This window comes from Oryzias latipes, chromosome 17, assembly GCF_002234675.1.
Source record: "Oryzias latipes chromosome 17, ASM223467v1".
Classification (NCBI taxonomy): Eukaryota; Metazoa; Chordata; class Actinopteri; order Beloniformes; family Adrianichthyidae; genus Oryzias; species Oryzias latipes.
This window is the reverse complement of record NC_019875.2, coordinates 14,459,821-14,484,557: the sequence shown is the minus strand read 5'-3', so window position 1 is coordinate 14,484,557 and position 24,737 is coordinate 14,459,821. Positions and strand designations below refer to the sequence as shown.

Here is a 24,737-nt window from a genome sequence, read left to right as displayed (position 1 = left end):
TATTTTACAAATATTTCCTCCATCCAGATGCATTTTTAAAGAAAAATTCGGAACAAAAAAAGATTAAATCTAAAATTTGCTAAAGAATGCTTGATCATTGCTGTGAGCAATCAGGAGATGTCCTATCAGTGCCCTACCCGCCAATTTTAACTGCACCTTCTAGTACACGCACCCTTTAACCCACAACAACAATGTACACTCCAACACACATGAATACACACAAATACTCTCCTTGGGGACCCCTCTTCTCTTGGGCGTCCTCCCCCTGGGCAAGAGGGGGCGGCCCCTGCCTTGCTCTCTCCTGAACCTTGCGTTGGCTGGGTGAGTGGCTGCCTGGAGCGTGGTGTGGGTGTCCCTTGGGGGACCTTGGCTCGTGCCTGGGGTTAGGGTGGGGGGATGCTCAGAACTCCTGGGTGCTGGGCTGGGGGTGCTCTCCCGGGGTGGGACGTCTGGTTGGGCTGGAGCTTGCACTCTCTGTCCCCCTATGCCTCCCTGCTCGCTGGCATTGGGGGCCCCTGTGGCGGTCCTGCTGGCCATGGCCCGGGTGGCAGGCATGATTACCCGGCGGGCGGTTTTCCTCTATCTGCTACCATGCGGGTGTTGGGGGGTTCCTGGCTTCCACTGCTGCTTCGGAGGAACCCTTGATGTGGGGAGGACTGGGAACTCGCCCTCTTTCTTTTTACGTTCCATCATCCACCTCAGAAGAACATTAACACTCACTCGAGCACAGGTGTCAGCTCACGTTTTCACAAATAGTTTGTGTGACTGAATGCGTGTGTTAACGTTAGTTGAGTTACGGTATATCCATGTTTACTTGTTTGTATGAGAACATTTTTGGAGCAAACCGATATGTTTTTAACATTTGAGTGTGTGGACAGGCCCCGCCCCTTTTCAATTCCAGCAACTTGTTGATTTTGGATTCGTTGTGACCCCCCCCCCCCTTCTTTTCTGCCCAGTCGAACAAAAAACGGTTACAAATATTTTATAAAGTCTAGTCTAAATCACAGGAGGGGTTTATTCAAACATACACCTTGTGTGTCAAGATTCATAACCCCTGTTGTAACAGTAAAATATGTCCAACTCAACAGGCCTTCAGTTCTCATCTGTTGGAAAGGAAAAGGATAAAATAAATAAAGTCTCTAAGTCTGAAAAGGGAAGATGTCTTTATTCAACAGCAGAATAAATGAATGCATACACGGACGTATGAGAATGGTTAAACATGTTATTTTGAAGTAGTGTTACGATATATACACACATACATGATGAGGCTGCTGCTTTTGAAACCACGTGGAGCGGTCTCCACTCATGTTTTGTGCTTGCGGACTTCCACACGAGCGCTCGGAAAAGTCCTGGAGAACTTCCACCTGCGGCAGCTGGGAGGCCGGCTGCTCTGGACCGCCGTACGACGGCACAGCATGCTTCCTCCTTTTTTGGTTTTTCATACATATATAGGTTTACATTAAAGTACAAAAATATATTACCTCTGTAATGTCACTTTTTTTTTCTTTTTTTTTTTCAAAGGAAAACATTTGCACAAATAGAAGCGGCACCTTTAACTTTCATTACAACTTCTGTCCCCTCCAAAAGACGCAATTCTTCTTCTTACTTTACAGGATTTTCAAGTAAACACTGTCAGAAAGACTTGAGGAGTTCCTGCTTCAGTTCAGTGTGACAAAGGAAGCAAACACAACAAAAAACAAAGGAAAATGTCGCCTTTCGGTGAGTGGATTTCCAGTCGGGGTCCTGCCCGCTGCTCTGTATCCTGCACAGGAGCATTTGATGGGATCAGTTTCCAGGGTTTTTAGCAGAAAAACTCCCGTTTGACACAAAAAAAACAACATTTTTTTAAAGTCTCGACTAAGTGGACCTACTGAACAGGAACCTGTGCAGCGATCGCAACACCACAGGAAAGGCATAGATCTGGTGCGGAAGGTCAAGAAAAACATCACTTGGGTTAGTTTCCTTTTACATTGAGGACACAGGTCTGACTGAAAAGGACAGATCAAAGTTAGACACATGGCTTGGGTCGAAGCTACAAAGTTCGTAAGAAGTTCAAAGTCCTAAACGGGCTTCCTCACAGTTGCTTTTTGCTGGTTTAGAAGAGGTTCCTCGACCGGTTCGTCCGTGAACAGATTCTTCTCCGGCCGCACTCCGACCTCTACTTCACCCACAGTCGGAGTCGACGACTTGCATAGTGTGGCAGTGGGGGAAAAAAACAAAACAAAAAAGAGCGAAAGAAACACTACGCACGTGTTTTTTTTTTGGGATGTTTAAGCAATGAAAAAGAAAATCCCAGCTGGCTTCAGAGGCGTTTCCTCTGGGCCGTCCATGGATGATGGAGGCTTCAGCTGAGCACACAAACTAATACTGAAACAAACAAAAAATACTGCAGAGATCAGTGCTCGAGTACAAGCCTTGGAATTGTAGTGATTCTTCTTTAAACAAAGGGACTGCAGAGTAATGAGATTACACTTTGGCTCAGTAGAAAACGTAGGAACAGAATGCATACGAGGGAGAAGCTGCACAAAAGACAGTTTTCTGAGGAGACGTAGGGTTTTCTCTGGGTTCTTAAATATATTGGTTAGCTGTGTAACTAGAGTGTTGTGATGCCTTCATCGCGCTTAGTGTCTGCACATCTTCAAAACAGCTTGTAGTAGTAGGTTAAAACATGACTGGAGAAATATTTCAAAGTAGAAAATAATCTGTAGAGGTCCACTTCTTTTTGTTAGGTTCCTATGAGGTATAGCTTCATCTTTCTTTCTCAAAGTCATAAATGAATCCAGACCTTTTGAGGCTTTTTGGGGTGGCAGACAATTTTTTTTTTTTACTTTTTAAAAAAAAAATTTTCTAGAGTGCAGTTGTCGCCACGCTGCTTTAGTTCATAGCGTGCTGGCGGATTGTGTGGAAGATCCAGTCCATCTTGGTGGTCCAGCCGCCATGGTGGGCGTCGTTCATCTGCTTCATGAAGTAGTCCAGCGCCTCCTGCTCGGACTTGTCCAGCGCCAGGGTCTTCCTGATGTACGCGATGTCGTCGAAGGACTGCAGCTCCGGCATGCCGGAGCCCAGCATCATGGAGAACAGGTTGATGAAGAGGTTGGCGTGCTGGCGGATGGCCAAGTAAGCTTTGTAACACATTTCCTGAAACCTGAAACAAAACGGAGGGAAGTCATCTTGAACATTTTTTGAGATCTTCTAAGCCAGAGGTCTGCAACCTTCAACATTTTGGGTAAATTACTCACTGACCACAACCCAGTAGGAGGTGCTTATTTGCATTTATGGTCATTTTAGCATTGCGATAAATATAAATAAACTATTTTTTTTTTGCATAAATAAAGCATATACAAGACGATTTTTTTCAAAATATGAAATAGTTTGTAACTTTTGACACGACTTACTTTCAAAATAAAAGACACCCTGAGTCACATAGGATCATTTCAATGCAGTCAATGAATAATAGGTGGTGTGATGTCAAAAAATAAAACAGTTTTTTTAATTGCATGATGGAATGTTTTTTTATCCTTGTTGGTGTACCTCAGCCAAAAACTTTTAAATCTAATGAACTAAATCTAAATTAAAGCTAATTAAGTGGCCCTTACCGGATTTTTTGGATCACATGGACCGCTTAAAGTCCTGAAATTTTAATAAATAATAAAACCGTCCCTCTTATGAATTCTGCTTACTGACCTCAGATTGCTTTACTGCGATACATGGTGCCTAAAAATCAGTCAAAATGTTCGACTTTAGTGAGCTACGAAGCTGCACCACTTGATGGATTGTTGGAGCATCATGGGTACTGTAGTCAGGAGCCTGGCAGAGTGATGTCTGTTTCAACTGTTGATTGAGTTGACTCATCTGACTGTTTTGTTTCACTTAATGTGCAATATAGTCAGAAAAATACGTTACTTTTTAAAATGAAAAACATTGTATTCTTCTTTAACCAGACAGCTACAGAGAAGGGGGTCAAAGAGCCACATGTGGGTCCGGAGCCTCAGGTTGGTCCCTGTTCTTAGCCAAACATGCTGCTGCATCCATTTACCTTTCAAACTCCCTGGTTTTGGTGCACTCCTGGGTTCCTTTGCTGATGACAATCAAGAAGTCCTGTGTGAGCACAAACGGGACGCGCTCTCTCTTGTAGCCAAACTTCTTCTTTTTGTGGTCCAGGAAATGACCAAAGTCGATGTGAAACAGCTGAGAACCACACGGACACAGGAAATACAGATGGTTAAGGTATCAAAAACAAAAAGATGTTCTCTGCTTTTGGTTTTTGCTGTTACTTTGAGTTGGGTTTTTTCCAAGTAAAACCTGAAAGATGCGGATTTTTTAAAGTCTGCTGTCATCTGCAGCAGGATGACAAACATGACACCTCACCTCACATATATTCAAATGACAATCCATAAAAACAAACAGTTTTTATTTTTTTTACAAATATTTGTTGAAAAGAAGTATTTGTGGTTGTGTAAAAGACAATATTGGTCCATAAAAGTAATGGCTTTCTTTCTTGCTGGAGAAAGCTGGATGAGATCGACGACGACTCATTTATAATTCAAAAAAAAGAAAATACCATCAATTAACTGCCGCTGCAGAGCGTTTGGCAGATTCTGCGACTTTACTCTTGCTTTTAAATCCACATTGTTTCTCTGTTGGCGTTTCGTTCAGCTGTCTCGCAGCGGGATCTGAAGGGAGCGGGTTTTTTTAACGCTCTTCAAAGATCCTTTCTGCATTTAGAAGTTGTTTGGTGGAGCTGTGGTCAGAGAGCTCAGCACACGTCTTCTTCAGAAATCTAGACGGTTCAGTGCGTGTTTTCGTACCTGTCCATCTTCTTTGACCATGATATTGCTGTTGTGTCTGTCTCCTATACCGAGGATGAAGGTGGCCACACAGTAGCCTGCACAGGACCGCGTGAAGAGATCAATAGCCTGGTCGTACCTTAAACAAAAACAAAAAAAAACAAAAGATGAAAGGTTTTGTAGATTTCGCACGGGTCTCCGTTTCCTCGTACTCACATCTCTCCCTTGTTCTTATCTTTGATCCACTGGTGCAGTGTGTGGCTGTTGAACTGCAGCGCCCCCTTTAGACCTCCCTTGCACTGGATTTGCATGATGGTGTGAGAGTTCCTCACCACCTCGATTAAACCCACGCAGTCCCCGATGGACAGGCAGCCGTACGGAAGCATCCTGAGAGGAGAACACACTGACGTAATAGCAGCCTGGAGTAATACTGGCAAAAAAAAAAAAAAACGGCATTCTCCATCCTGCACTAGAGGATGCCAAGCAGAACATGAAAAGGTCCCGAGGTCTGTGCATGTGTACTTGCATCCCTGCTGTCATGAGGAACTGGGGGGCCTACCTGAGATCAAGGCCCTGGTTTTGCCAGATGTTCTCCATTATCCTAATGATCTGCAGCGTCAGCATGTCCTGCCTCAGATCTGTGGAGAAACAGGGAAGCGAATGAGCGCCGCTTTGATCAGCTGCGTGATGCATTATGAAGTGGGGCAATCAAGTGATCTGTGAGGCTGCGGCGCCACGCACAAGCTGCTGCTAGGAAGCTGCGTGTGGAGGAATAGGGTCGGCGCTGCAGGGGACCCAGCCCAAAAATACATAAATAGATAATAAATAAATAGATCAATAGATCTTACCGTCTCCATTTTTGAAAATGATCTCGTTGTTCTGAAAAAGCAGTTCTGACATCATGTCCGGGTTTTCCCAGTTCAACCAGAGAGGCCGCTTTGCCGAAGACATCATCCTGCACTCTTCCAGGCTGAAACAAAGAGGAAAACACCTTCAGATGCTGCTGACTGCAGCTAACAAGCCAAACCTCCACAGATCCATCATTCCTACGGAGAGACAGACTGCTTCTACCGAAAAACACGCCAACGGTTTTAATTCCAGGAGCTGAAAAGGCTCAGGGAGGACCTACAGAGGGAACATTTCAGAGAGCAGACAGAGGATGTACCGCAGGTTTCCCAGCTGATGTGCTGGATTGAGAGGTGAGGTGAAGCTTTGTAGTGCATCCATGTAGTCGGGCCTCCTCATCTGCTCAACCAGAAACTTCATTTGAACCTTCAAAAAAAAGAGAAGATGAAAGGCCTTCAGTGTGGTGTGTGGCATCTCCTACTCCTCTAATGCTTCCAATGAGGTAATCCTGCCAGCAGAGAGGTTTGGGAATGACGGCATGCACCATCTGGTGGTCATGTTGGGGAATCACAGCTTTTGTTTTGTTCAATCAAATGGAGGGGATGAGCAATTGAACATCTGTTGATTTCAATTTGATTGATGATCTTTAAAGAAATCACAGAGCCTGAATCATAACATGAGCAACAGCCGAATTAAAGCTGAGTGTCGATTGGCTGCTAGACAATCAGAGCAAAGCTCATTGGTGGATTAACTCGGGAGTTCTAGCTAAAGGAAATGGCAGGAAATTCAGTTAAAAAAAAAAAGAAAGAAAAAAAGCTGGGCATGGATCTTACTTCCTGCCAGAACGCTATCAACCCTCACTTGAAGCCAGACCTTGCGCTAGGCTTGGATGAGTTGAAAAAAAAAGTGCCAGCTTCAGTTATTGACTGCATATGAGAACTGGACTGAGACCCCTCCCTTCCAAACAGGAAGTGCTCACTGGCTCCAAGATGCCAAAATCCCATAGACTTCTATTGAGAAATAAATAGCTACTACTCAGTCATTATATTCTTGTTCTGACAGATTTTTTCATGGTATTTTTTCTGTAGTTATTCAAGATAGAAATTCACCAATCGGATGTCTCAATAAAAGTATGCGGTCTCATGTCGAACATTGACGATGTTTGACAGATTTTGTGTAGCCCGCTTTCAAGTGTGGACTTTCATCAAGCTCACTCCTTTTTGGCATAAGTTGTTGTCATAGAAACGATGGCTCAGACCAACTCGGACCAATCACTGCTTACTAACGTCATCTTGCTCCAACATGGAGGTGTTCGTTTTTGTGAAAAAATGGCAACTAAATCGACTTGATGGGTTGGGACCAGGAATAAAGCCATTTTCCATGGGTGAGACCCCACTCTTAGTTCTCATATGGTCAATGGCTTCGCAACGAGTCTCCAAACTCAGCAGCAACTGCTAACTACTCTGGTGCCATCTCCAAGTCTGGTAGTAAATAACAAGTTCACTTTAACCAAGTGTTTCTGCGTTTATTCACACTCCAATGATTTCTGGCTCTCCACAGAGATGACTGCACATCCACATGTCTCCACTTCTCCTGCCCTGAGTCAAATATTTGCTGCTTTGTGCTGAAGACCTGGTGAAATCAATGATGACATCGCCTCTCTGGACGATCAGAGAATCGTGATGGTTTCATACACCATCTAATGTCTGCAAACAGCCATTTACCTACAGCTGAGGTGAGCTCCTGCCCCGCCGGGCCTCTAACCCCACCACCATCGTGTCATAGAGAAGGTAGCTTTGTCTGTAGGAGTGATGGCTGGACTAATGTCAGACAGAGATATTGAACAACTTCCTCCTTAGGTTTTACAGAACGCGGCAAAAGCTGATGCTACAACAAAAGTGTCTGGAGATCCTGATCCTTTTAGCTTTGGCAGAAATGCCCACTAATGTTATCCGCTGTGTGACAGCAATGCTAAGACAATCCTGGCTGACCACACCAGAGGACGGCTGTTCATTTTGGAAGACTAACAACTGCAGGCTGGACTGTGTGCCATCACCATTCCAACAATATGTTTTCATTAGGATAATATCCTGGACTGCCACAGCGCCCCACAGTGGCTGGAGGACAACTGGTGGACAACTTTTAGCTCTGATTGGTGACCCACTATGATACTTTGATAGATCTGAGTTATCTTTTTACAGAAGAAATCTAATTCGGACGTTCGGACGTTTTTAATTAGGCTTGATACAAAATATTAAAGCGGTGCAAATCGTGCTCCAGGCTTTTTTTCCCCACAGCTCTATTCCGATATATGACATGTGAAAGACTCGGGTTGTGTCCGAATTCCCACCCTAACCCCCAACTACTAAAAACTATATAGTGCGACACTGTGTAGTGCCGTGAATTTTAAAAGCAATTCGGACACCATGCTCACTACTCACTACTTTTTTTTTTTTTTTTTAAACAGCGGATATGACGTCATCGATTTCACAAAGTTAAAATGGAATTACATGAGCATTTTGTGACGATTATTCCACTGTCCACTGTCATCTGAAGATAAAAAATGTTGATGGTTTATCAAAAAATACATTTAAATACATTTTTTTGGTTAGTTCAGACGCAATGCATCATGGTCTATATTGGCCGATCTAGTGAGCATCGATGAACACTGGTTTTTCACAGAGACTTCTGCGATTTGGGAACTGCACTACAAAAGCACTACAAAATGGCGAACGCACTATATAGTGGTTAGAGTGGGAATTCGAACAGACCCTTGGTGTCATAATTCCAGCCGAGCACAAACTGCAATTATTGATTTCCCCATCATGATCAGGTTTGACATGGTTGGCACTTCTGTGAGTTAAAGCGGACGCCATCTAAGCGTCACTACCAAATCCGAGTCCCCGAGTTCAACTGGCTTAACCTTTAACGCGCGTTCAGCACGTTGTACGTAGAGCCCGAAAACAGACTTAAAACTTAAAACTTGCGCAGCCGCGAGTGAACACAAGAGTTTTGAACACGGAAGCCCAAAAGGTGCATTTCTGCACGTCTACATAGACGTTTTCACTCCCATTCACACTGCGGGCAGTGTGAATGTAGCATAACAAGAATTCTCCCACTGCTGCCTTTCCAGCCCCATATGTTTGTCTTCCAGCACATGTTCCAGTCTTTATCATCCATCCATCCATCCGTTTCCTGTCCCATCAGAATAATCGATGCTCATCTCAACCGAGTGCGTTTCTGCTGGACTTTTTATTGGGACTTTTTCTTCTCAACTGCCACCTTTAAAAATTGCAATTAAAGTACAAAAAAACATAATAAATCCTTTGACAGCGACACCTAAATAAAACACCCTTTGACACACCATAACTCTTTGACTGATTATCCGACCGACAATAACTGATTCTGAGGTGGAGAAGCGTCATTTCTTTTCTGCTTTGCACCAAAAGTTGCTTTTCTCTACAACAGAATCAGCTAGAAATACGTTAAATGCGTAAACGGTTGAATAGTTTTGGAAGTCGAAAACATATCAAGCATTAATAAAGATCAGTGTTATTGTTTTTGTCTTTAATGTAGCACTTTGAGACTTCCTTGGTTCCAAATTAGCTCTATAAATAAGCCAAAAGGAATTTTCCTCCATTATAATTCCAACTATATGGAAACATTTACAATAATACTGATAAAAAGTCCTGAGAGAATTTAGTTACATCTGCCACCAACATCTAGAATACCAAAATGCTATATGAAACCCCTAAATGTCATCCTGCTGCCTTCTCACCGCCTCCAGCCAACCTAGAAAACCAAAGAAGGCAGAAAGGAGGCTTCTTCACCTTCTTCTGCAGAACCTGGCAACTCTGCAATCCGACACGAGCACGAGGCAGAAACGACACAATCTCTCCATCCGTCTGTTTGTTCTGTGTCACATCACTGAAGAAACCCCCTGAGTTTGGTATTCACACCGGAGCTCTGCAGAAACCTGCGCCGAGCTCCTTCCTGGTCAATTCTAACACTAATGACTGCAAATGTTACATTTCACTACCTCCAATGATCAGATGGAACTGCTGTCTAATTCTGTTTTAACCAATCATCACATTAATGGCGGAAATCCAAGCCCTCCTTAAAACAAAGGGTGGAGATGGACCGATCGAGAAGATGGACAGAACACAACATGTCTGACCCAACCATGCACTTCCTCCACTCCTTCCAGTGGTTTCCATCAAAATGACCGCAACAGTTTGCAGGTCATAGTAGATGTTGTGGGGCTTTGGCTGTTAGTAAACAGCGCAACAGAAAAATGAAAGCACATGCCCGGACTGCTTCACAGCGCCAGATAGGTGCAGATGCCAGACGCCACAAAGGCTCAGGTCAGCAGCTGCCAGGTGTCACGTTACCTTCTGCGCCTCATCTTTTTTCTCCTGTTTGAGGAGGTCGGTGAGATTGATTAGCTTCTCCATGGCCTCCACCTGCCGGCTCAGGTGCTTCAGGTACATGCCACAGGCCCGGCAGTAGGACTCCAGCAGCAGGCCGAACCGCTGGCTCACCGTCTTGTTGTGCATCTCTGATCTTCATACATAGAAACAAAGGAGGGAAAACAGAAGAGGATGTAAAACATGTCGAGCCTCTGAATAGAGTGAGGAACGTTCTCCAAAACCGTAATTAAAAGTTATAGACCCACCCCAAGGAAACTTGTATTTTCCGTGTTTTTAACATGTTCTTGTGGCATTTCTCTCATGATGGAGGACATGTATACAGAAAATTATGCTTACATTGCATTTCTGGGTTTAGTTGTGAATCAGGAGCAGATGAAAACATAAAGTTAGAAAAAAAGATTGTATTGCATCCACTTGCAGAAGACTCGCCATTTTTGTTGTGGGGGTGTGAGGGGCTGTATGCTAGAGGGAGAGCGTGTAACTGTAGCGCCAAAGGTCCCGCCCACTACTAAATAATAATAAACTACTGCTACTCAGCAGAAACCAAGGCCTATAAAACATCTGGGGTTTTTTTTTTATATTTTGGCTAAAAACAGCATAATCCTAATTAATAGACCACTGGGAACGCTTTCAACATAGATCAAAAAAAGATCGAAGTAGGACTTTAATCCAATTCCAGACTAGACTGGTTCAAACCAAACAGTTTTCCACATTTACACCTCCACTTTCCCCCTGGAGGAACTTTTAGGCAACTTACTTTAAATGCCAGAAGAAGAAATGTCCTATCCTTTGATTGGTTAAAGCCTTTTTCAACAGGAAACGTGCAAGTGGGTTATCAAGGTACTGCTCATATTTTAAAACCTGGACAAAGGTACAGAAAAGATGAAACCGATTAGTGTTTTTAGCTAAACACCAAAATACTCAATATTCCCATTTATAATGTCTTTCAGAAAAATCCTACCTGAACCAGCTGAATAAGATACTGAGAGAGTTTATCATCAGTCAGGTATTTCTCAAGGCACTTGACGGCAAACTCTCTGATCATAGGATCTGGGAAGTTGCAATCCAGCAGCTCCATGGCTTGTTCTGGCTTTATTGCAGGCCAGTCTTTCAGAAGGCAATACATCTACAAAACAAAAAGGAATCATTTAGAAAGCCTCAGTGTGCAAAACTCTTCCCACACGGGTTTACCACTGCCGAAACCTAAACTCACCTGAGCAACTTCATCCCTGGAGTTCCACTTCACAGCCAGGAGGATTTTGGGAAGGATCTCGGGTATATTGATGCAGGAATGCCTAAATAAATGGGAGAAAATGCATTTATTTCATTATTATTATTTAATAAAGGTCGCCAGGATGCATCTTTTCCATCAAAGTGCTTCCAGATTTCAGATTCTAGCACAGTGAAGACGTGTAGGCACGTGTTGCAGCAACAAGCATGTTCCTATTCACAGGTTCCACATGAAAACATGGAATCATAAGTCAGTAGTTGATAACTTCATAAAGTGGCACACTTACTTCCACTGAAAACGCTCATTCCCAACAGAAAACCGAATTTTGCACATTTATTTCAAATTAAAGTAAATTTTAAAAAAAGTAAGCTAGTCCGAAAGTCCTAAAGTATTTTAACCCACATTTTACGTCTGGGTGTAAAAAAAAATACACAATGGAGGGACAACTGTGTTATTCCATTGGCCAATTAAAAGTCCTAAAACAGGTTGAGTTCTCCTGCGAGTCTGCTGAAGCTAGTTTTTTATTGCAAATTAGGCATTTAAACGCTTGAAAATTCTAAATAAAAGTGGAATATTAGGCTTGCATGAGTCAGTGAGTCCAAAGACAAGCAGCATTTAAGTCAAGAGCTGTAGACGTAGTAAAAAAAAAGGACCATTTGCAGCATCTTATGTGTTAAATAAAGATTATTATTTTAAAAGAACTGACTTTAGAAGAGGAAGACGGGCAATTTAAAATCTTTTTTTGTTGTCACATTATATAGTGTCAGTGAAAGCTGCTGGGTGTAGAGCACACAGCAACACTCCCATCTGATGTTTCCAATTTGCAGCCTCATTTGTACCGAGGGGTTTTAATATCAACACTGAATACATATGCAGTCGGTCTGTTCGCGGTGGAGTTTATAAACACCAGCCAGAGTGTGGCAATGAAAACTGTGTTTGGAAATACACACTGGAAACACTGAGGCATCAGCCTGCAGTTCAAAATGAGTCACTGGGATACAAGCCATCCCTCTGCAGAGACTCGGACAACAAGCGGAGCTTCAAACCCCAGCCCGTGTGTCAGTGTGGCTCCTCACCTGTGCCTCCACAGGAAGTCCTTCTCCTGCTCAGTGATTTCTGACAGCGGGTCTCTGTTGCACACTTGCCGGAGCTGCTCGTTGTCGTTGTCGGTCAGGGGGTTGTCGCGCGCCAATCTGTTACTCTAAAGTCGAGCGATGACAGTGCAACGAGACAGATCGATGAGGAGTTTCATCAGCGGATAGTTTACACAGTTTTGCACCAGCAAAAAGGCGGGCCGAGGCGTTTGACACAGAACTGCAATGAGATCTCAGGACGTTCTCGTCTTACCAAGCCGGTGTGGCTGTAATTGAAACCCAGCTCTCTGGATATATTCCAGTTGGCGTGCTCCTCCACGTACGCCATATCTGGAAACTTGACGGGAGAGCTGAACTGTTCAAACTCCAGCTCCAGACACGGGGTTTCCTTCATGAGAGAAGAGGATGGGAGGGGGAAAGGTCACTAGGGGGGGGGATCACTGTGTTTACACAAAGATGCATGTGTCAACAAGTTATGCGTAGGATAAGAAGATAAGACGCTTAAAGCAAGGGAAGTCTAAGACCGGCTCGGAAACTGTCCCGGCTGCTGATGAATGTAAACGTTATGGTAACAAACAGAGAAACAGCAGTCTGGGTAGGAAAAGGGGGCAAATGAGGTGGAGCTTCACAAGCTGCTCTCATCTTTCATTTTCAGCTTTTCTTTGTACATGTCCTTCATCATCAGAAAAATGCCACAAGCACATGTTAAAAACACCAAAAACAGCATTTTTATCAGAGTGGGTCTTTAATGCACAACTCTGATCTGCTGCTCCAGATTTTCTTTGTGGATGACACTTTCTTTTGATTGTGAAATATCAGATTCTAGCGTGAACGGACCACATGTGTCGTAGAACAATGTCACACGACCAAAAGTGGCATTTGGGCTGGAAGTGCTGGGGGAGTAAATGAAAGAATCCATAGATTCATCGAGAAAGAGAAAAGCAAAAACAATCCTAAAACACTTCCCAATAACAGTGAAAAGTGCCACCTCCCTTTATTGACCAAGATCTTATTTTCTGTTCCATATTTTGATACAAACTTGGACTAAATGTTGCAATTTCCCATCGACTCCTACTGTGAGAAAATTGATTTGAAACTATTAATAAACCTATTTAGTGTCTGATTATAAAAATCCTATTAAAAAGTTTTGCTGTGTTTTCGTTTCTTTTACCAAGAGCTCAAATGTGTGAATTGTTAGAGGCGCTTTTATTTTATTTTATTTTTTGTATTGACAGGTGGGAGGTCTCAACAAAACTCCCACTTTACTTCCGCTTGTAGAGAAAAGTTGATCAATGTCTCCATTTAGAATCTAATGGATCCATCAAGGATCCATTCAGTGTATACTTGTTTGTGGTACAAACACATTAAAACTGTCCAGAAACCTTTCAGACGTTTAGGTGTGCGAGAAAGATTTGAAAGGAATTGAATTTGTTCTCACTTGAAGAGTTTAGATTGTCCTAAAGAAAATCAGATATAGCAAGAAAAAGAGAGGAAGATGCTCCTTTAGGCCTACAGTTCAAGACAGCACTTATAACCTGATATCAAGTAACTTATTTTTATTTTTTAAGATGTTCTACCAGCAAAGTTTTTTTTTCAATGTTCTCAGTTAATGAATTAAAGTTCACAGTTTTGATGCATTATTTTCCTTCCTTTTTCTAAGATAAAGTATGGACTCATGTGATTACAATTAAATTCTAAAAATGTTCAGAATTCACCATCGAGTTTCCCAATAACTTTCCATGATCCACTTGTATTCCCCAGAAGGATGAATAATTTGGATTTGATCGCTATGGTAACTGATCAGCACTAATAACATGCAACAGATTCATCTAGAAATAGTTCCACCTAACATCAAAACAGGATTTTACAGGAAGAATCAACACGTTTTTATGGATTTATAACAAGATATTCATTAAATGTTTAAATATTGAATTAAAAAAAAGAAGAGTAAAGAAATACATCTATAATCCATTCATTTCAATATTTCACTTTTATATTTTTCTGTAAAGAACAACTTTACCAAACACAAACTTGTCTTGTAGTTCAGGTGCCTGCCATTGTGTTCATTTAAATTATTATACAAATTAAAAAAAATTATTAGCCATTTATTCAATATAAGTCATTTCTCAGAGAAAATAAAATAAAGATAACATTGAGGTCAGGGTTCATTTTCTTAACCGGCACATGAATAATCCGGTTCCTCTAATGAGGCCAAAACAGATCAGAGTCCAGTTGTAAAACGCTGAGCAGCATTTTTACGCACAGATTAAAAGAATTCAAATGTGTCCTGAGACACGATGGTGACTTTGTGCTTTTGGCCTTAATGAGTTGATTGTTATCCGTTTTATTCTATTCATTGTCCTAGCTTTTATCATTAAAAACCCTGGCATTACAGATAAAGATACTTTATTGATCCCAGCTTGGGAAACTAAGTAGTTGCAGCGTCCCGCATGCAGGCTCAATTACAGATAAAGGGCCTGCCTGTTGACATTTCATCATGAGGGATGCGGGATGGCGGGTTGCTATGTTGACGCCTGTGCTTTCACCTTGTTGGGGTTGGAGCCTGTGACGCCGATGGGGTTGAGCAGGTCCTCCAGGCCATGTGGGACAGGCCACAGGTTGAGAGCCATTTTCCCTGCTACCAGCGTGTGGGTGTAGTCAAACAGGTTGATGTTGCCCCAGGCTAAGGGACAATGTTCCTGCAGGAAGACAGAGGCGGCATAATGACAATCATCAGAGAAACAATAGCTTGGGGCTGTGGAACAGATGGGCGCGGCACAGAGCTGAAGGAAGTCCCTCATTTAACATGTAAGCACTAAACGGCACTGGACCATGAAAGAAAGACAAAAGGCTAACCTCAGTTTTCCTTTTTGCCACTTCTTAAAAGTCTGCAAATATGCTGAGGTTTCTCTGGCCGACATTTTCATGGTTTTCTCACAAAACAGCATATAAACTAAGTGTGACGACAAGATTCTCCAACAAAAATGTTTTAAACTTCTAACATTTATGTCACAACGCTTCTCTAATTTAAGATAAATCAAAATAGATTCTATTTGTTCTAGCTGGAAGTAGCTCAACTATTGTTTGTTCTCTTTGTGCACAAACTGCTATCCTTACTTACAAAAAAAACTTTGTTCTTATAACAAATAAATCATATCCAAATATGTCGTATGGTATAAATAAATTGAGAATTAAGTTGTTTATCCTCTCTGTAGTATTCTACACTTGTTTTTTTATTAACATTAAATCTTTCATAGTTAATTGCAACGTTTAACGAGGCAAAAATTGGTTTTATGTGTAAAAGACTAAAGATTACTAGTTTGATTTAACATTGAGAGCTTTACAAGGAGTTGTCTATTTGTCTGTGTGTACGGAGAGGCGTATGCTAAGCTCCTCTATGGGCTAAGTAGCCCTTGAAGACTCACTCCAACCATATATGATCTATTGTAAGTGTTCCTAGTCGTCTTAATTATGTTTTTTTTTTTGTCAAAATCATTTTTGCTGAAATGCAGTAGTCTATTAGAAATTGGTGCAAAGCACCCCCGCCCCGCATGGTGTAATCCAATCTTGACTTTCATGGTAGTGAGTTTTTAAGAAACCCTAAAACCGCGTGTAACATTTGTATCATTTTTATCTGCTGAAAGAATTTCATCAAACAGAGTTTTGCATCTTTTACTGCTGTGCTACACCGCTGTAAGATCCTACTGATCGGCTCAACTGGTTCCACGTGAAAAACAAGCACAGGTGAAGGTATATGTTGGTGATCTTTGTGCCATATTAGAGCCAAAGTGATTTCTTTTTTTTTAAAGAAAAAGGAAAAATGATTTCTGGCTACATTAAGGCACCATTAATCCAGATTCTAGGCCTCAATGAAATAATTCTTTACTTCTGTACTTTTTCAGTTCTTCCTTGTATTGAAGATGTTAACTTAAAGACAAAAAAGTAAATATCTGCAAAAACTGCCCTGTATGTATTTATATCACAGCTTCTTTCTCAACAGCTCAGACATGTTGCAGTGCCCCCTCATCATGGCAGATGGAACCTACATGCCTGACACCTCACTGCATTTTCTGATTTTCCCATTATATATATATATATATATATATATATATATATATATATATATATATATATATATATATATATATATATATATATATCTTTTCAATCAGAGATAAAACAATTATACAGCTGTTATAACAACGGCTGCCCTCAGTCTCAGAATTGGACATTTCACAGCTAACCTCTTTGGCGCCCTTCCTTCCTTTCACAGAGCAGATAGAGAGGCAGAGTCGAGCAGCTCTGGGGATTTCTAGAATGTACATGTCGTAGCTCAGCCACTCGTTCCACCTGAAAACACCCAAAAGCGTTAACTCACACTTCTGTCAGACATCCAGATGGAGTCTAGTCCTGGCGTCTTTCATACCTTGGGTTTGAGCAGGGCACACGCAGGGTGTTGACGTTGTCACACAACTGCTCCCCACCGTGGTATATTCCAGTCCTGACATAGATCTAGAAGGAATATAGAATCCAAATCTAAGACAGTCAAACCAATGCTGGAGAGGTCAAACCCTACAGATGTGTGGCAGCTATACCTTGTCGATATCTCTGATGTTTACATTGACGTAGGTGGCGCAGAGTATCCGGATCTTCAGCATTCCGTTGATGGTCCAAAGATTCTTAGAAGAGGTTTCCCCGTTCATGTAGGACGTTGCCGTCGAGATGCGCCTTGCGTACGACGGCATGGTGAAGTTGTCTGAGGGCAGCTGGGAGTACAGGCTGTCTTTGGACATCAGCATCAGGTTGGGCATCCTTCCCAGCATGATACAACTGCGCACGTACTGTTAGGAACACCGGAACACTTTCAGAAATAACATTCCCGCCAGGTGACACTTTGAAGATCCCAACTTGTCACAATTTAGCATTAAAATGAACAGAATTACAGCATGAGAATTATTCAAAGAGGAGATTACACAACGGCAAACACAGATGCCCCTTTGGAAATTGGATCTCTGTTTGTGGAGGAGCGAGACGTGTTTGTGAGCAGCAGGTGGGAACACAAACACGTAGGCCGCCATCTACCCACCAAATCAGGCTGCCACCGTTTCTCTGCTTAAGACATCAGCTAAAAATGAAACCCGTAAGAACTGATGGGGGCATCAGTTTAACAGAAGATCATCAGAGATGTGGTCTGTGGACCACATGGTCTCACACTATTTTCTGTTTTGGGATCTGGGTTCTTGTGGGTTATACAATAGACAAACACATACATGTTTTTCCTTGAAAGAAATAACATCAGATAGAAACGTGCCCCCATAGTTTAACTGCATGTAGTTTCTGGATTAAGCCACGCCAAGTATTTCATTTTTCCACAAATGTACAAAAATTCCCACTCCAATCATCTTTTTATCTGTTTTAAAAGCATTCTCGTGGTCTTTTAATTATGCATATACCGTTGTTAGCCAAAAATCAAACCACCCGTGTTGTTTTCTAGGACAAAGTTTCTGCAGCAGTTCACAAGAAATTTGCCTCCGAGTTGTGCGCAAAACCGTTAGCGCAGAGCAACCCCGCCCCCCTTCCCCTCCCTGTTGCTGAGAGCTCAGAGCACGGAGCTTATGGCCCACCCAGCATGTTTTCTACAAAACAGATTCGCTATTTCTTACAGAATGTTTTCATCTGCTCCTGATTCACAATGATTTCAATTTAAAAAAAGCCATTTTGAACTTCATTTTCTTAACATATGTCCTCCGCCAACAGAAAACTTGCAAAAGACCAGGTAAAGAACACAATTTCCATCAGAGCCTTGCCAGTCTGGTCCAGTCATCAGATCTCAGTTTTGTATCCGTCTCTGTTTAGAGTCAACAGATCACTAACGGAGGAGGAGGTCCTATGGGTTGAAAGGCTTCCTGTAACAACATCCACTATTTTCACTTGTTTGATCTGCAGGAAGAACATTTCAAAGCAAGCGTTGTGCAGCTTGTAATTGTTGCTGATAAATAGCTTCGTCTAGCTTCATCTTATTGTGGCAAAAACGCTTGTCGAACGAATAAAAGTGTGGCTACTTTTAACATATTCATTCATATTCCTGGAAAGCTGTGAGGAAGTCGGAAAAATCTGTTCCATCTGTGTTGAGCAACCTTTGATCCAGATGAAATCTGTACATTTGTTCACTTTGGAGCCTCACACCACCCACAGCTCATCCTTCCTTCTCTCCATGTTTAAAGCGCATTTGCTGAAAGTGATGAGTAAAACTAGCTGCTCTGAGTGTTTTTATGATGGGATTGATTACAACGGGGTTACTGAACCACTACAACATACAGACCTATCCCAGAACTTGAGCATCTTTTCATTGGTTCAAACAGATCCTGTCAAACACTTTATCACCTACAATTGTTGCAGGATCGTCTTCCTCCTCTCACTCAGGAATGCACACGGGTGACACTTTACTGCAATAATGTTTTTATTATAGAGAACTATTTTATCCTGGACCAAATTACATCAGATTGAAGGTATGATCAGTCAATCCTGCATTAAAAACAAACCGCAAGTCTTTGTTTTTTTAAATCCTAAATGCAGTACTGATAAAAACATTTAGCCAGAGAAATATCAGATCAGTGGATTGTTCCTCTTTAAAGCAACATCAACACAGAACGCGATTCGCGTGTCATGGGCGTCCAGTTTCAATGTTAGGACCATGTATTGAGCGCTGGACGCGATGGTCAGGCAGCAGCGCCTTTCGGGCATTGCAGTGCATCGCTAATGTTTTCAGACTTCAAATATGTGAACTTTGGAGAAGTGAATGTGTCGTGTCAGCCAATCAGGGACTCCGCTTTGGCTGGGTGGAGTCCCAAACCATCTCAAAGGACAACCTGTTCTAATCCTGAACTTTGTGATATTTCTCTTATTTGCATCAAGACAAAAAATGAAAAAAAGATCCTCAAATTTAATTCTCATCTTTTTCTCTCCTCCGACTACTGCAGGACAGCAAGTCCTTAAACTGTGTCAGAGGGACGGACATAATGCTGAAAGCGACAATCATTCAGACGCAGCTCCTCCTGTAGATGGTGAACCTCACCGTACTGGGAGAACCTCTGAATGACCTCATGAACACCAGACCAGGAGACATGCCTATCTACGCTTTTGCAGAACTCTGTCAAATAAATGAACCTGATCTCCTTTAACATCATCCGTGTCTTCCATGCACTGACTGTTTATAAAATACAATCTATGCTTCCATGTAGCGATGAGGCTTTTGAAAGTAGCTTTTACCGGGAGCGTCACGTTTATGAAAACATTTTTGGACAAGCGTCGAGCAGCAAATGTGACGTGCATCAAAAAAAGGAGCAGAGGACTCGAATTTGACGTGCGAAGCGGCGCGTTCGGTGTGAACGCAGCATTAGAGGACTGACATCTAAACAGGAAAATTAGATTACCTTGTACTGACTCAGAGGATATTTCTCCAGCAGGTACTCGTCACAGCCACAGACTTTGAGGATGTACTTTCCCTGATACTCCTGGACGCACATCTTCAGCTGTTCCTGTGACAGCAGCATGCTCCGCGTCTTCTTACGGATGGCTTCGGCGATCACCTGCTCCGGCACACAGTCGTGGCTGATCTTCAAGGTGTACTTCTGTTTGTCGTTGCTGGGTGAAATAATCACCCAGATGACAACAATGATTTGACCTGAGGACAAAGGGAAAGAAACATCGGCAAAGACCGAGCAAATCAGAAACTTCCAACCAGTTGATTTGTGTTGTACATTAATGGCCAGAACTCTTTATATTTTTTGGTTAATGTGACTCACAGCCACGAATCTGTGCAACATTTCCATAGAAAAATATAAAAGTTGCCCAAAGCAGGAAAAAAAACAAAAAACAAAACATCACCTTTATCTAGCTTATTATAGATGTGCCTGGGAAGGTCTGTCGAGGATTCTACGTTTGGGGGGTAGACGTACAAAGCTCTGCTATGTGGGCCGTTATTGTCTCTGAGGTCCACCGCTTCTTTGCAAACGTTTAAAATGTTCCTTCTGAAGTCCTGTACTTCCGGGTCTTTTACCAAATCAAACTCACAGATAGGCATTCCAATAGCAAAACCTGTAAAAAATAAAAACAAAAATAAAACGAGGAAGTGAAATCCTTTCATCTATAACAGAGGAATGTTTTCATAACATGTAGCAATTAATACACTGTAAAAAAAATAAACGGTATGTGTTCAGGATTATTTAGATAGTGCTTGTAAGTAAAGACAAGGATACTTCCTGCTATGTTAGATTAAGGAGGGTGTGTATTAATTGGAAGATCAAACGCTGAATCATACCTATTTCCCTGCTGAGAATTTTCTCCTCTCTGTTGCCCACTGGCTCAATAACTTTGAGGAAGGCCTGGAAGAGCCTAAGATCACATAACCTCCTGGTCTCGTCGTAAAACTCCTCCCTCTCCGCCTCTTGGGTGACGCTGACGAAGATGTAGGAGCTTTCTTCTTGGAGCAAATGGTAAAGCGGGTACTTCCTGGCCTCCTTGAAGAGCTCGTGCTTGACGGTGACGAGCGTGGCTTCTCTGAGGCACTCCAGTGACAGAATCATGCCATTGGGCAAAAGGCAGTCCACCACAATGCTGGGGGGCATCAAGTGCATCCCCCATAATTCTCCTGAGGAGGGTCTGGGAGGCATGGTTATGTTCAGAACCTGGTAGAAACCAGATCGGTAGTGTCAACCAGCTGTGGGACCGAAAGAAGAACAGATGAAGGGTTTCTAAGCTGTATTTACAATCTAATCAACATTCAACTTCATTAAGTCAAAATAAAAGATCAATATTTTACATTTTTCAAGTTTTTAGGGACATTTTGCAGTTTTTTAGCAAAGGATTTGCTAAAAGTGCGACTCCAATCATCCTCTGATCTATTTTAAAAGCTTTTCCACTGCTCTTTTAATTAGAATTATGTTGTTTTCAGCCAATTGTTTTTTTAACTGTTGTTTTCTAGGACAGTTTGTATGGGGTGGCAGGGGGTTCATCTGAACTTGACTTCTGAACTGTGGGCAGCACAGTTGGCACCGAATAAGCCCACCTCATTTCCCGTCATCTCTTTGTTTACACTCTGGCCCGCTAGCCTACAGCCCCTCACACCTCCAACCTAACATCCCTGGTATAATCTTGGAGCTTTCCAACCGCACAGTTTTGAGCCAGATGCCAGCTCAGCTTAGGAAAACAAAGACGTACATGGATCTAGCCGTCTACCACCATGCATGGTAAATGCATGAATGGAGCGGCAACTGTAGCACCTACGTCATTTTGATTTGATTTGATTTGATTTGATATGGATGGATGGATGGATAGATGGATAGATGGATAGATAGATAGTCCATCGTGAGAAACAGCTCACAAAAACATAATAAAAACACAATTTTCTTTTAACCAGCCATAAATTCAAATTATAGCGCATTTAAATTCACTTTGGTGTACACTCGTTTAGTACTAACGCCTTAGATTATTAGGTGTGGCTAAGAAAGAGAGTTTATAGTTAATTTTAAACCAAATCTAATTGACGAAAAGGCGTGTTATGTGGTAAGAAAGTGCTAAAACATAATTTGAACGATGGGACATTAGCGTAAGAGTGAAATGATAACACTCCAGCGTTAACTGACCTTATCATGTAAACAAACCGGCTAGTTAGCAAAGCTATACCTCATTTGATACTAAGAGTTCAGTTTTCAGCTATTTTTTGCGGCGAATTCTCGAAGAATGAGTTTGAGTTGTGTTCGTCTTTGACGCTTTAACTTAAATTTTGATTTTCTTGCAAGCTAGGTCGGTATGCTAACTAAGTTCACCAACTAGCAGATCATGTCACCTGCAGACTTAATACCTCCCTTTGTGTACATAATCTGACGGTATTATAATCCACAATGAAGTCAACATCGTTTAGTTTTAGTGAGTGTGTCCATTAGTAAAAATAAATAAGATACATTACCTGGTTTAGTTAGCTAACCGCAACCGGTTAGCCACAAGCTAGTCACCCAGCACAGTCATTAGCAGCGGCTAGCTGAGGTAATCCCATCCGTGCACGCGATTACTCCATCGAAACAACAGTTTTTAGGCGTCGGGACGGTCCGGTTAAAACCCAGACCATGTGCCCTTAGCTCCCGGTAATGTTGTTAACGTGCTGCAGTGGGATACGACGTCCGCAATAGTTGGAGGTGTTCGTCATGATCGTGCCGCCTCGAAAACAAGCTGCTCCGTTTGATTTGATACCACGCTAGCTCCGCACGGAAAGCGAGTTTGCTGTCCTCGAACCGCCCCCGCTCACGCCGAGAGGTTAGCAGCTGGACAAGCAGTTAGTCCTCCCGATGAAGAAACCTGGGGAAGCCCGCACAACTGCGTCTTGAAGGGTCTACTTAATTGAGCGCAGGTACAACGGAGAACCGTGGTGCGCTCAGGCTTTAGCGGGACACAAAGAGGGGGTTTAAAGCTCCTTTGGACAAAAACAGGTTTTGTCCAAAGTTCTATTTATTCCACCCAAGACTTCTTCTTCCTCTTCTTCCTCTTGTTCTTCTTCTTCTTGTTCTTTTCCTTTCTGCTAGGGGTCGCCACAGCGAATAATCCGCCTCTATCTGTATCCTCCTTTTCCCTTACACTCCTCCCTGACTACAGCCTATAAACCTCCCCTTTGGTCTTACTTTAGGCCTTCTTCTTGGTGGAAACGTCCCTTTTACCATCACTGTCCGACCATCTCCATCTAACACGGTCTCTCATCATAGCTTTGCTTTCATTCCAGTTGACTCTATTGTCACAAATCACACCTATCCCCACCCAACCTGCTCATACGCTCATCTCCCTTCCTCCTTCACTTCCTCCTTCCATCCTCACCATGAGGGAACAGCTTGAACTCTGCTCCAAGTCTATAAGCTTTGTTGTTGTTGTTTTTTTCATCAGGATCTCTGTTTCTCTTCTTTTCATAGTTTCCCTGTCAGAGTCTCTACATTCTGAGTCAAACCTTCTTTCCTTTTTTTATCCATTAACACTCCTAATCTTTAGGAGTAATGATTAATTGACTTATCCAACCAGATCGATTTGTCTGAGGCAAGTTTTTAATCGAATTGAATCAACCTATGCCATTAAAAACCATAATAGATGCCATCATGGATACCGCATAGGCGGTCGACCCCTGATTGGAAGATTGCAGGTTCAATTCCTGCCTGTGTCAAAGTGTTCTTGGGCAATACAGGTTGTCGTGAGCGTTAGGCAGCGGAGCTGCCATCGGTGAGTGAATGTATGGATGGGTGAATAGAAATGTGATTATAGAACACATTGCACCTTTGAGGAAGGTAGAAAAGCACTATGCAAGCATACGCCAATTACCTTTTACCAGAAAATCCTTTCAAAATGAAATGAACGGATCTATAATTTTGGAAAATATTGATTTGAGGTCAGTGAATCGGATCGTTCTATATGAACCCATATTGACTATGAATCATGTCATCAACCACAAATTATGACATGAATTGAATAGTTATTCAAACGAATCATTACACCCCTAAAAATATATTTTAAAAATACTTTATTTATCCAAATCTGGCAAATTTGATTGTTGCAGCAGCTCAGTAGGCTTTAGTTTGTGCAAAAAAAAAAAAACAACAATGAGAAATTATAAAATAAATCAACAGTGGTAATGCAGCTCATGTCTGGCACAAGGATGGTGAGTTATATGGTCTTGTTGTGTGAGGCAGGAATGATCTCCTAGTGGTCGCTGTGGCGGCAAAGCTGCCTCAGCCTCTTGGAAAAAGCTGCTCCACTGTCTGTCTAGTATAGGAGGGAGAAGGTGTTCAGGATTATCCATGATAGATAAGAGTTTGTTTAAGTCCTCCTCCCTATCACTGCTTTAAAAGATTCTATTTTGCAGCCAATTACAGAGCCAGCCTTCCTGATCAGTTTTTTAAGTCTCTTTGGCCAAATCTGAACTTATTCCCTACCCCTCTGACTTGTAGGGGCATTTGAAGCTGTAGGTTTTGTTTTTTTTAAGGGGAGCCCCAGCAACTTGAGGTTAGGTGTCTCTCCGCCAGTAGGGTTATCCGCATTGAGGAGAAATGCATCTACTTTGCTCTACTGACTTTTTTTCTAGGAACCACCTACTGTATATCGAGTGTCAGGCACAGTGGTGGAAGTTTGATGGTCGAGCCAAGATCCCATGGCTAGACTATGATGAGGCATTTAAAGTCTGAATTAACTGTAAATGAAATGAACTATTAGCTCTGCTTCTGCTTTCTAATTCTCGCAATACTTTCAACAAGGCTGTGCATTAAAAATATTCTTAAACCTTGATGACCTGAGGCAACATTTTGAACTTAAATGCCAG

General features: G+C 42.2%; 1 protein-coding gene across 2 annotated transcripts; it reads right to left on the bottom strand.

Moving 5' to 3' along the window:
* Positions 1–1,144: 1,144 nt before the first annotated feature.
* On the bottom strand, positions 1,145–23,081 carry LOC101168152 (phosphatidylinositol 4,5-bisphosphate 3-kinase catalytic subunit alpha isoform). 2 transcript variants are annotated; one of them, XM_004078902.4, is made up of 21 exons: positions 22,356–23,077; positions 20,709–21,107; positions 20,276–20,485; positions 19,822–20,072; positions 16,984–17,229; positions 16,815–16,900; positions 16,633–16,738; positions 14,935–15,087; positions 12,642–12,776; positions 12,371–12,495; positions 11,277–11,358; positions 11,025–11,189; positions 10,821–10,924; positions 10,025–10,196; positions 5,953–6,059; positions 5,636–5,757; positions 5,347–5,425; positions 5,004–5,174; positions 4,809–4,926; positions 4,037–4,188; positions 1,145–3,145 (listed from the first exon to the last, which is right to left on the bottom strand). In XM_004078902.4, exons 2-21 carry the CDS (start codon positions 21,058–21,060, stop codon positions 2,875–2,877), a joined length of 3,207 nt encoding a protein of 1,068 aa, XP_004078950.1. In that variant the 5' UTR covers positions 21,061–21,107; positions 22,356–23,077; the 3' UTR covers positions 1,145–2,874. The 2 variants fall into 2 exon arrangements, with proteins under 2 accessions (XP_004078950.1, XP_020566523.1); XM_020710864.2 differs by having other exon boundaries at positions 2,875–3,145; positions 20,709–21,075; positions 22,356–23,081.
* Between the last annotated feature and the right edge of the window lie 1,656 nt (positions 23,082–24,737).

What these genes read in the sequence shown, in the direction of transcription:
- LOC101168152 (XM_020710864.2), bottom strand. Translation starts at nt 21,060, where the DNA reads ATGCCTCCCAGACCCTCCTCAGGAGAATTATGGGGGATGCACTTGATG. An exon ending in AATTCTCAGCAGGGAAATAG is followed by an intron (nt 20,486 to 20,708) that starts GTATGATTCAGC and finishes TATTTTTTACAG; the next exon opens with GTTTTGCTATTGGAATGCCT. An exon ending in GAAGGAAGGGCGCCAAAGAG is followed by an intron (nt 15,088 to 16,632) that starts GTTAGCTGTGAA and finishes GTCTTCCTGCAG; the next exon opens with GAACATTGTCCCTTAGCCTG.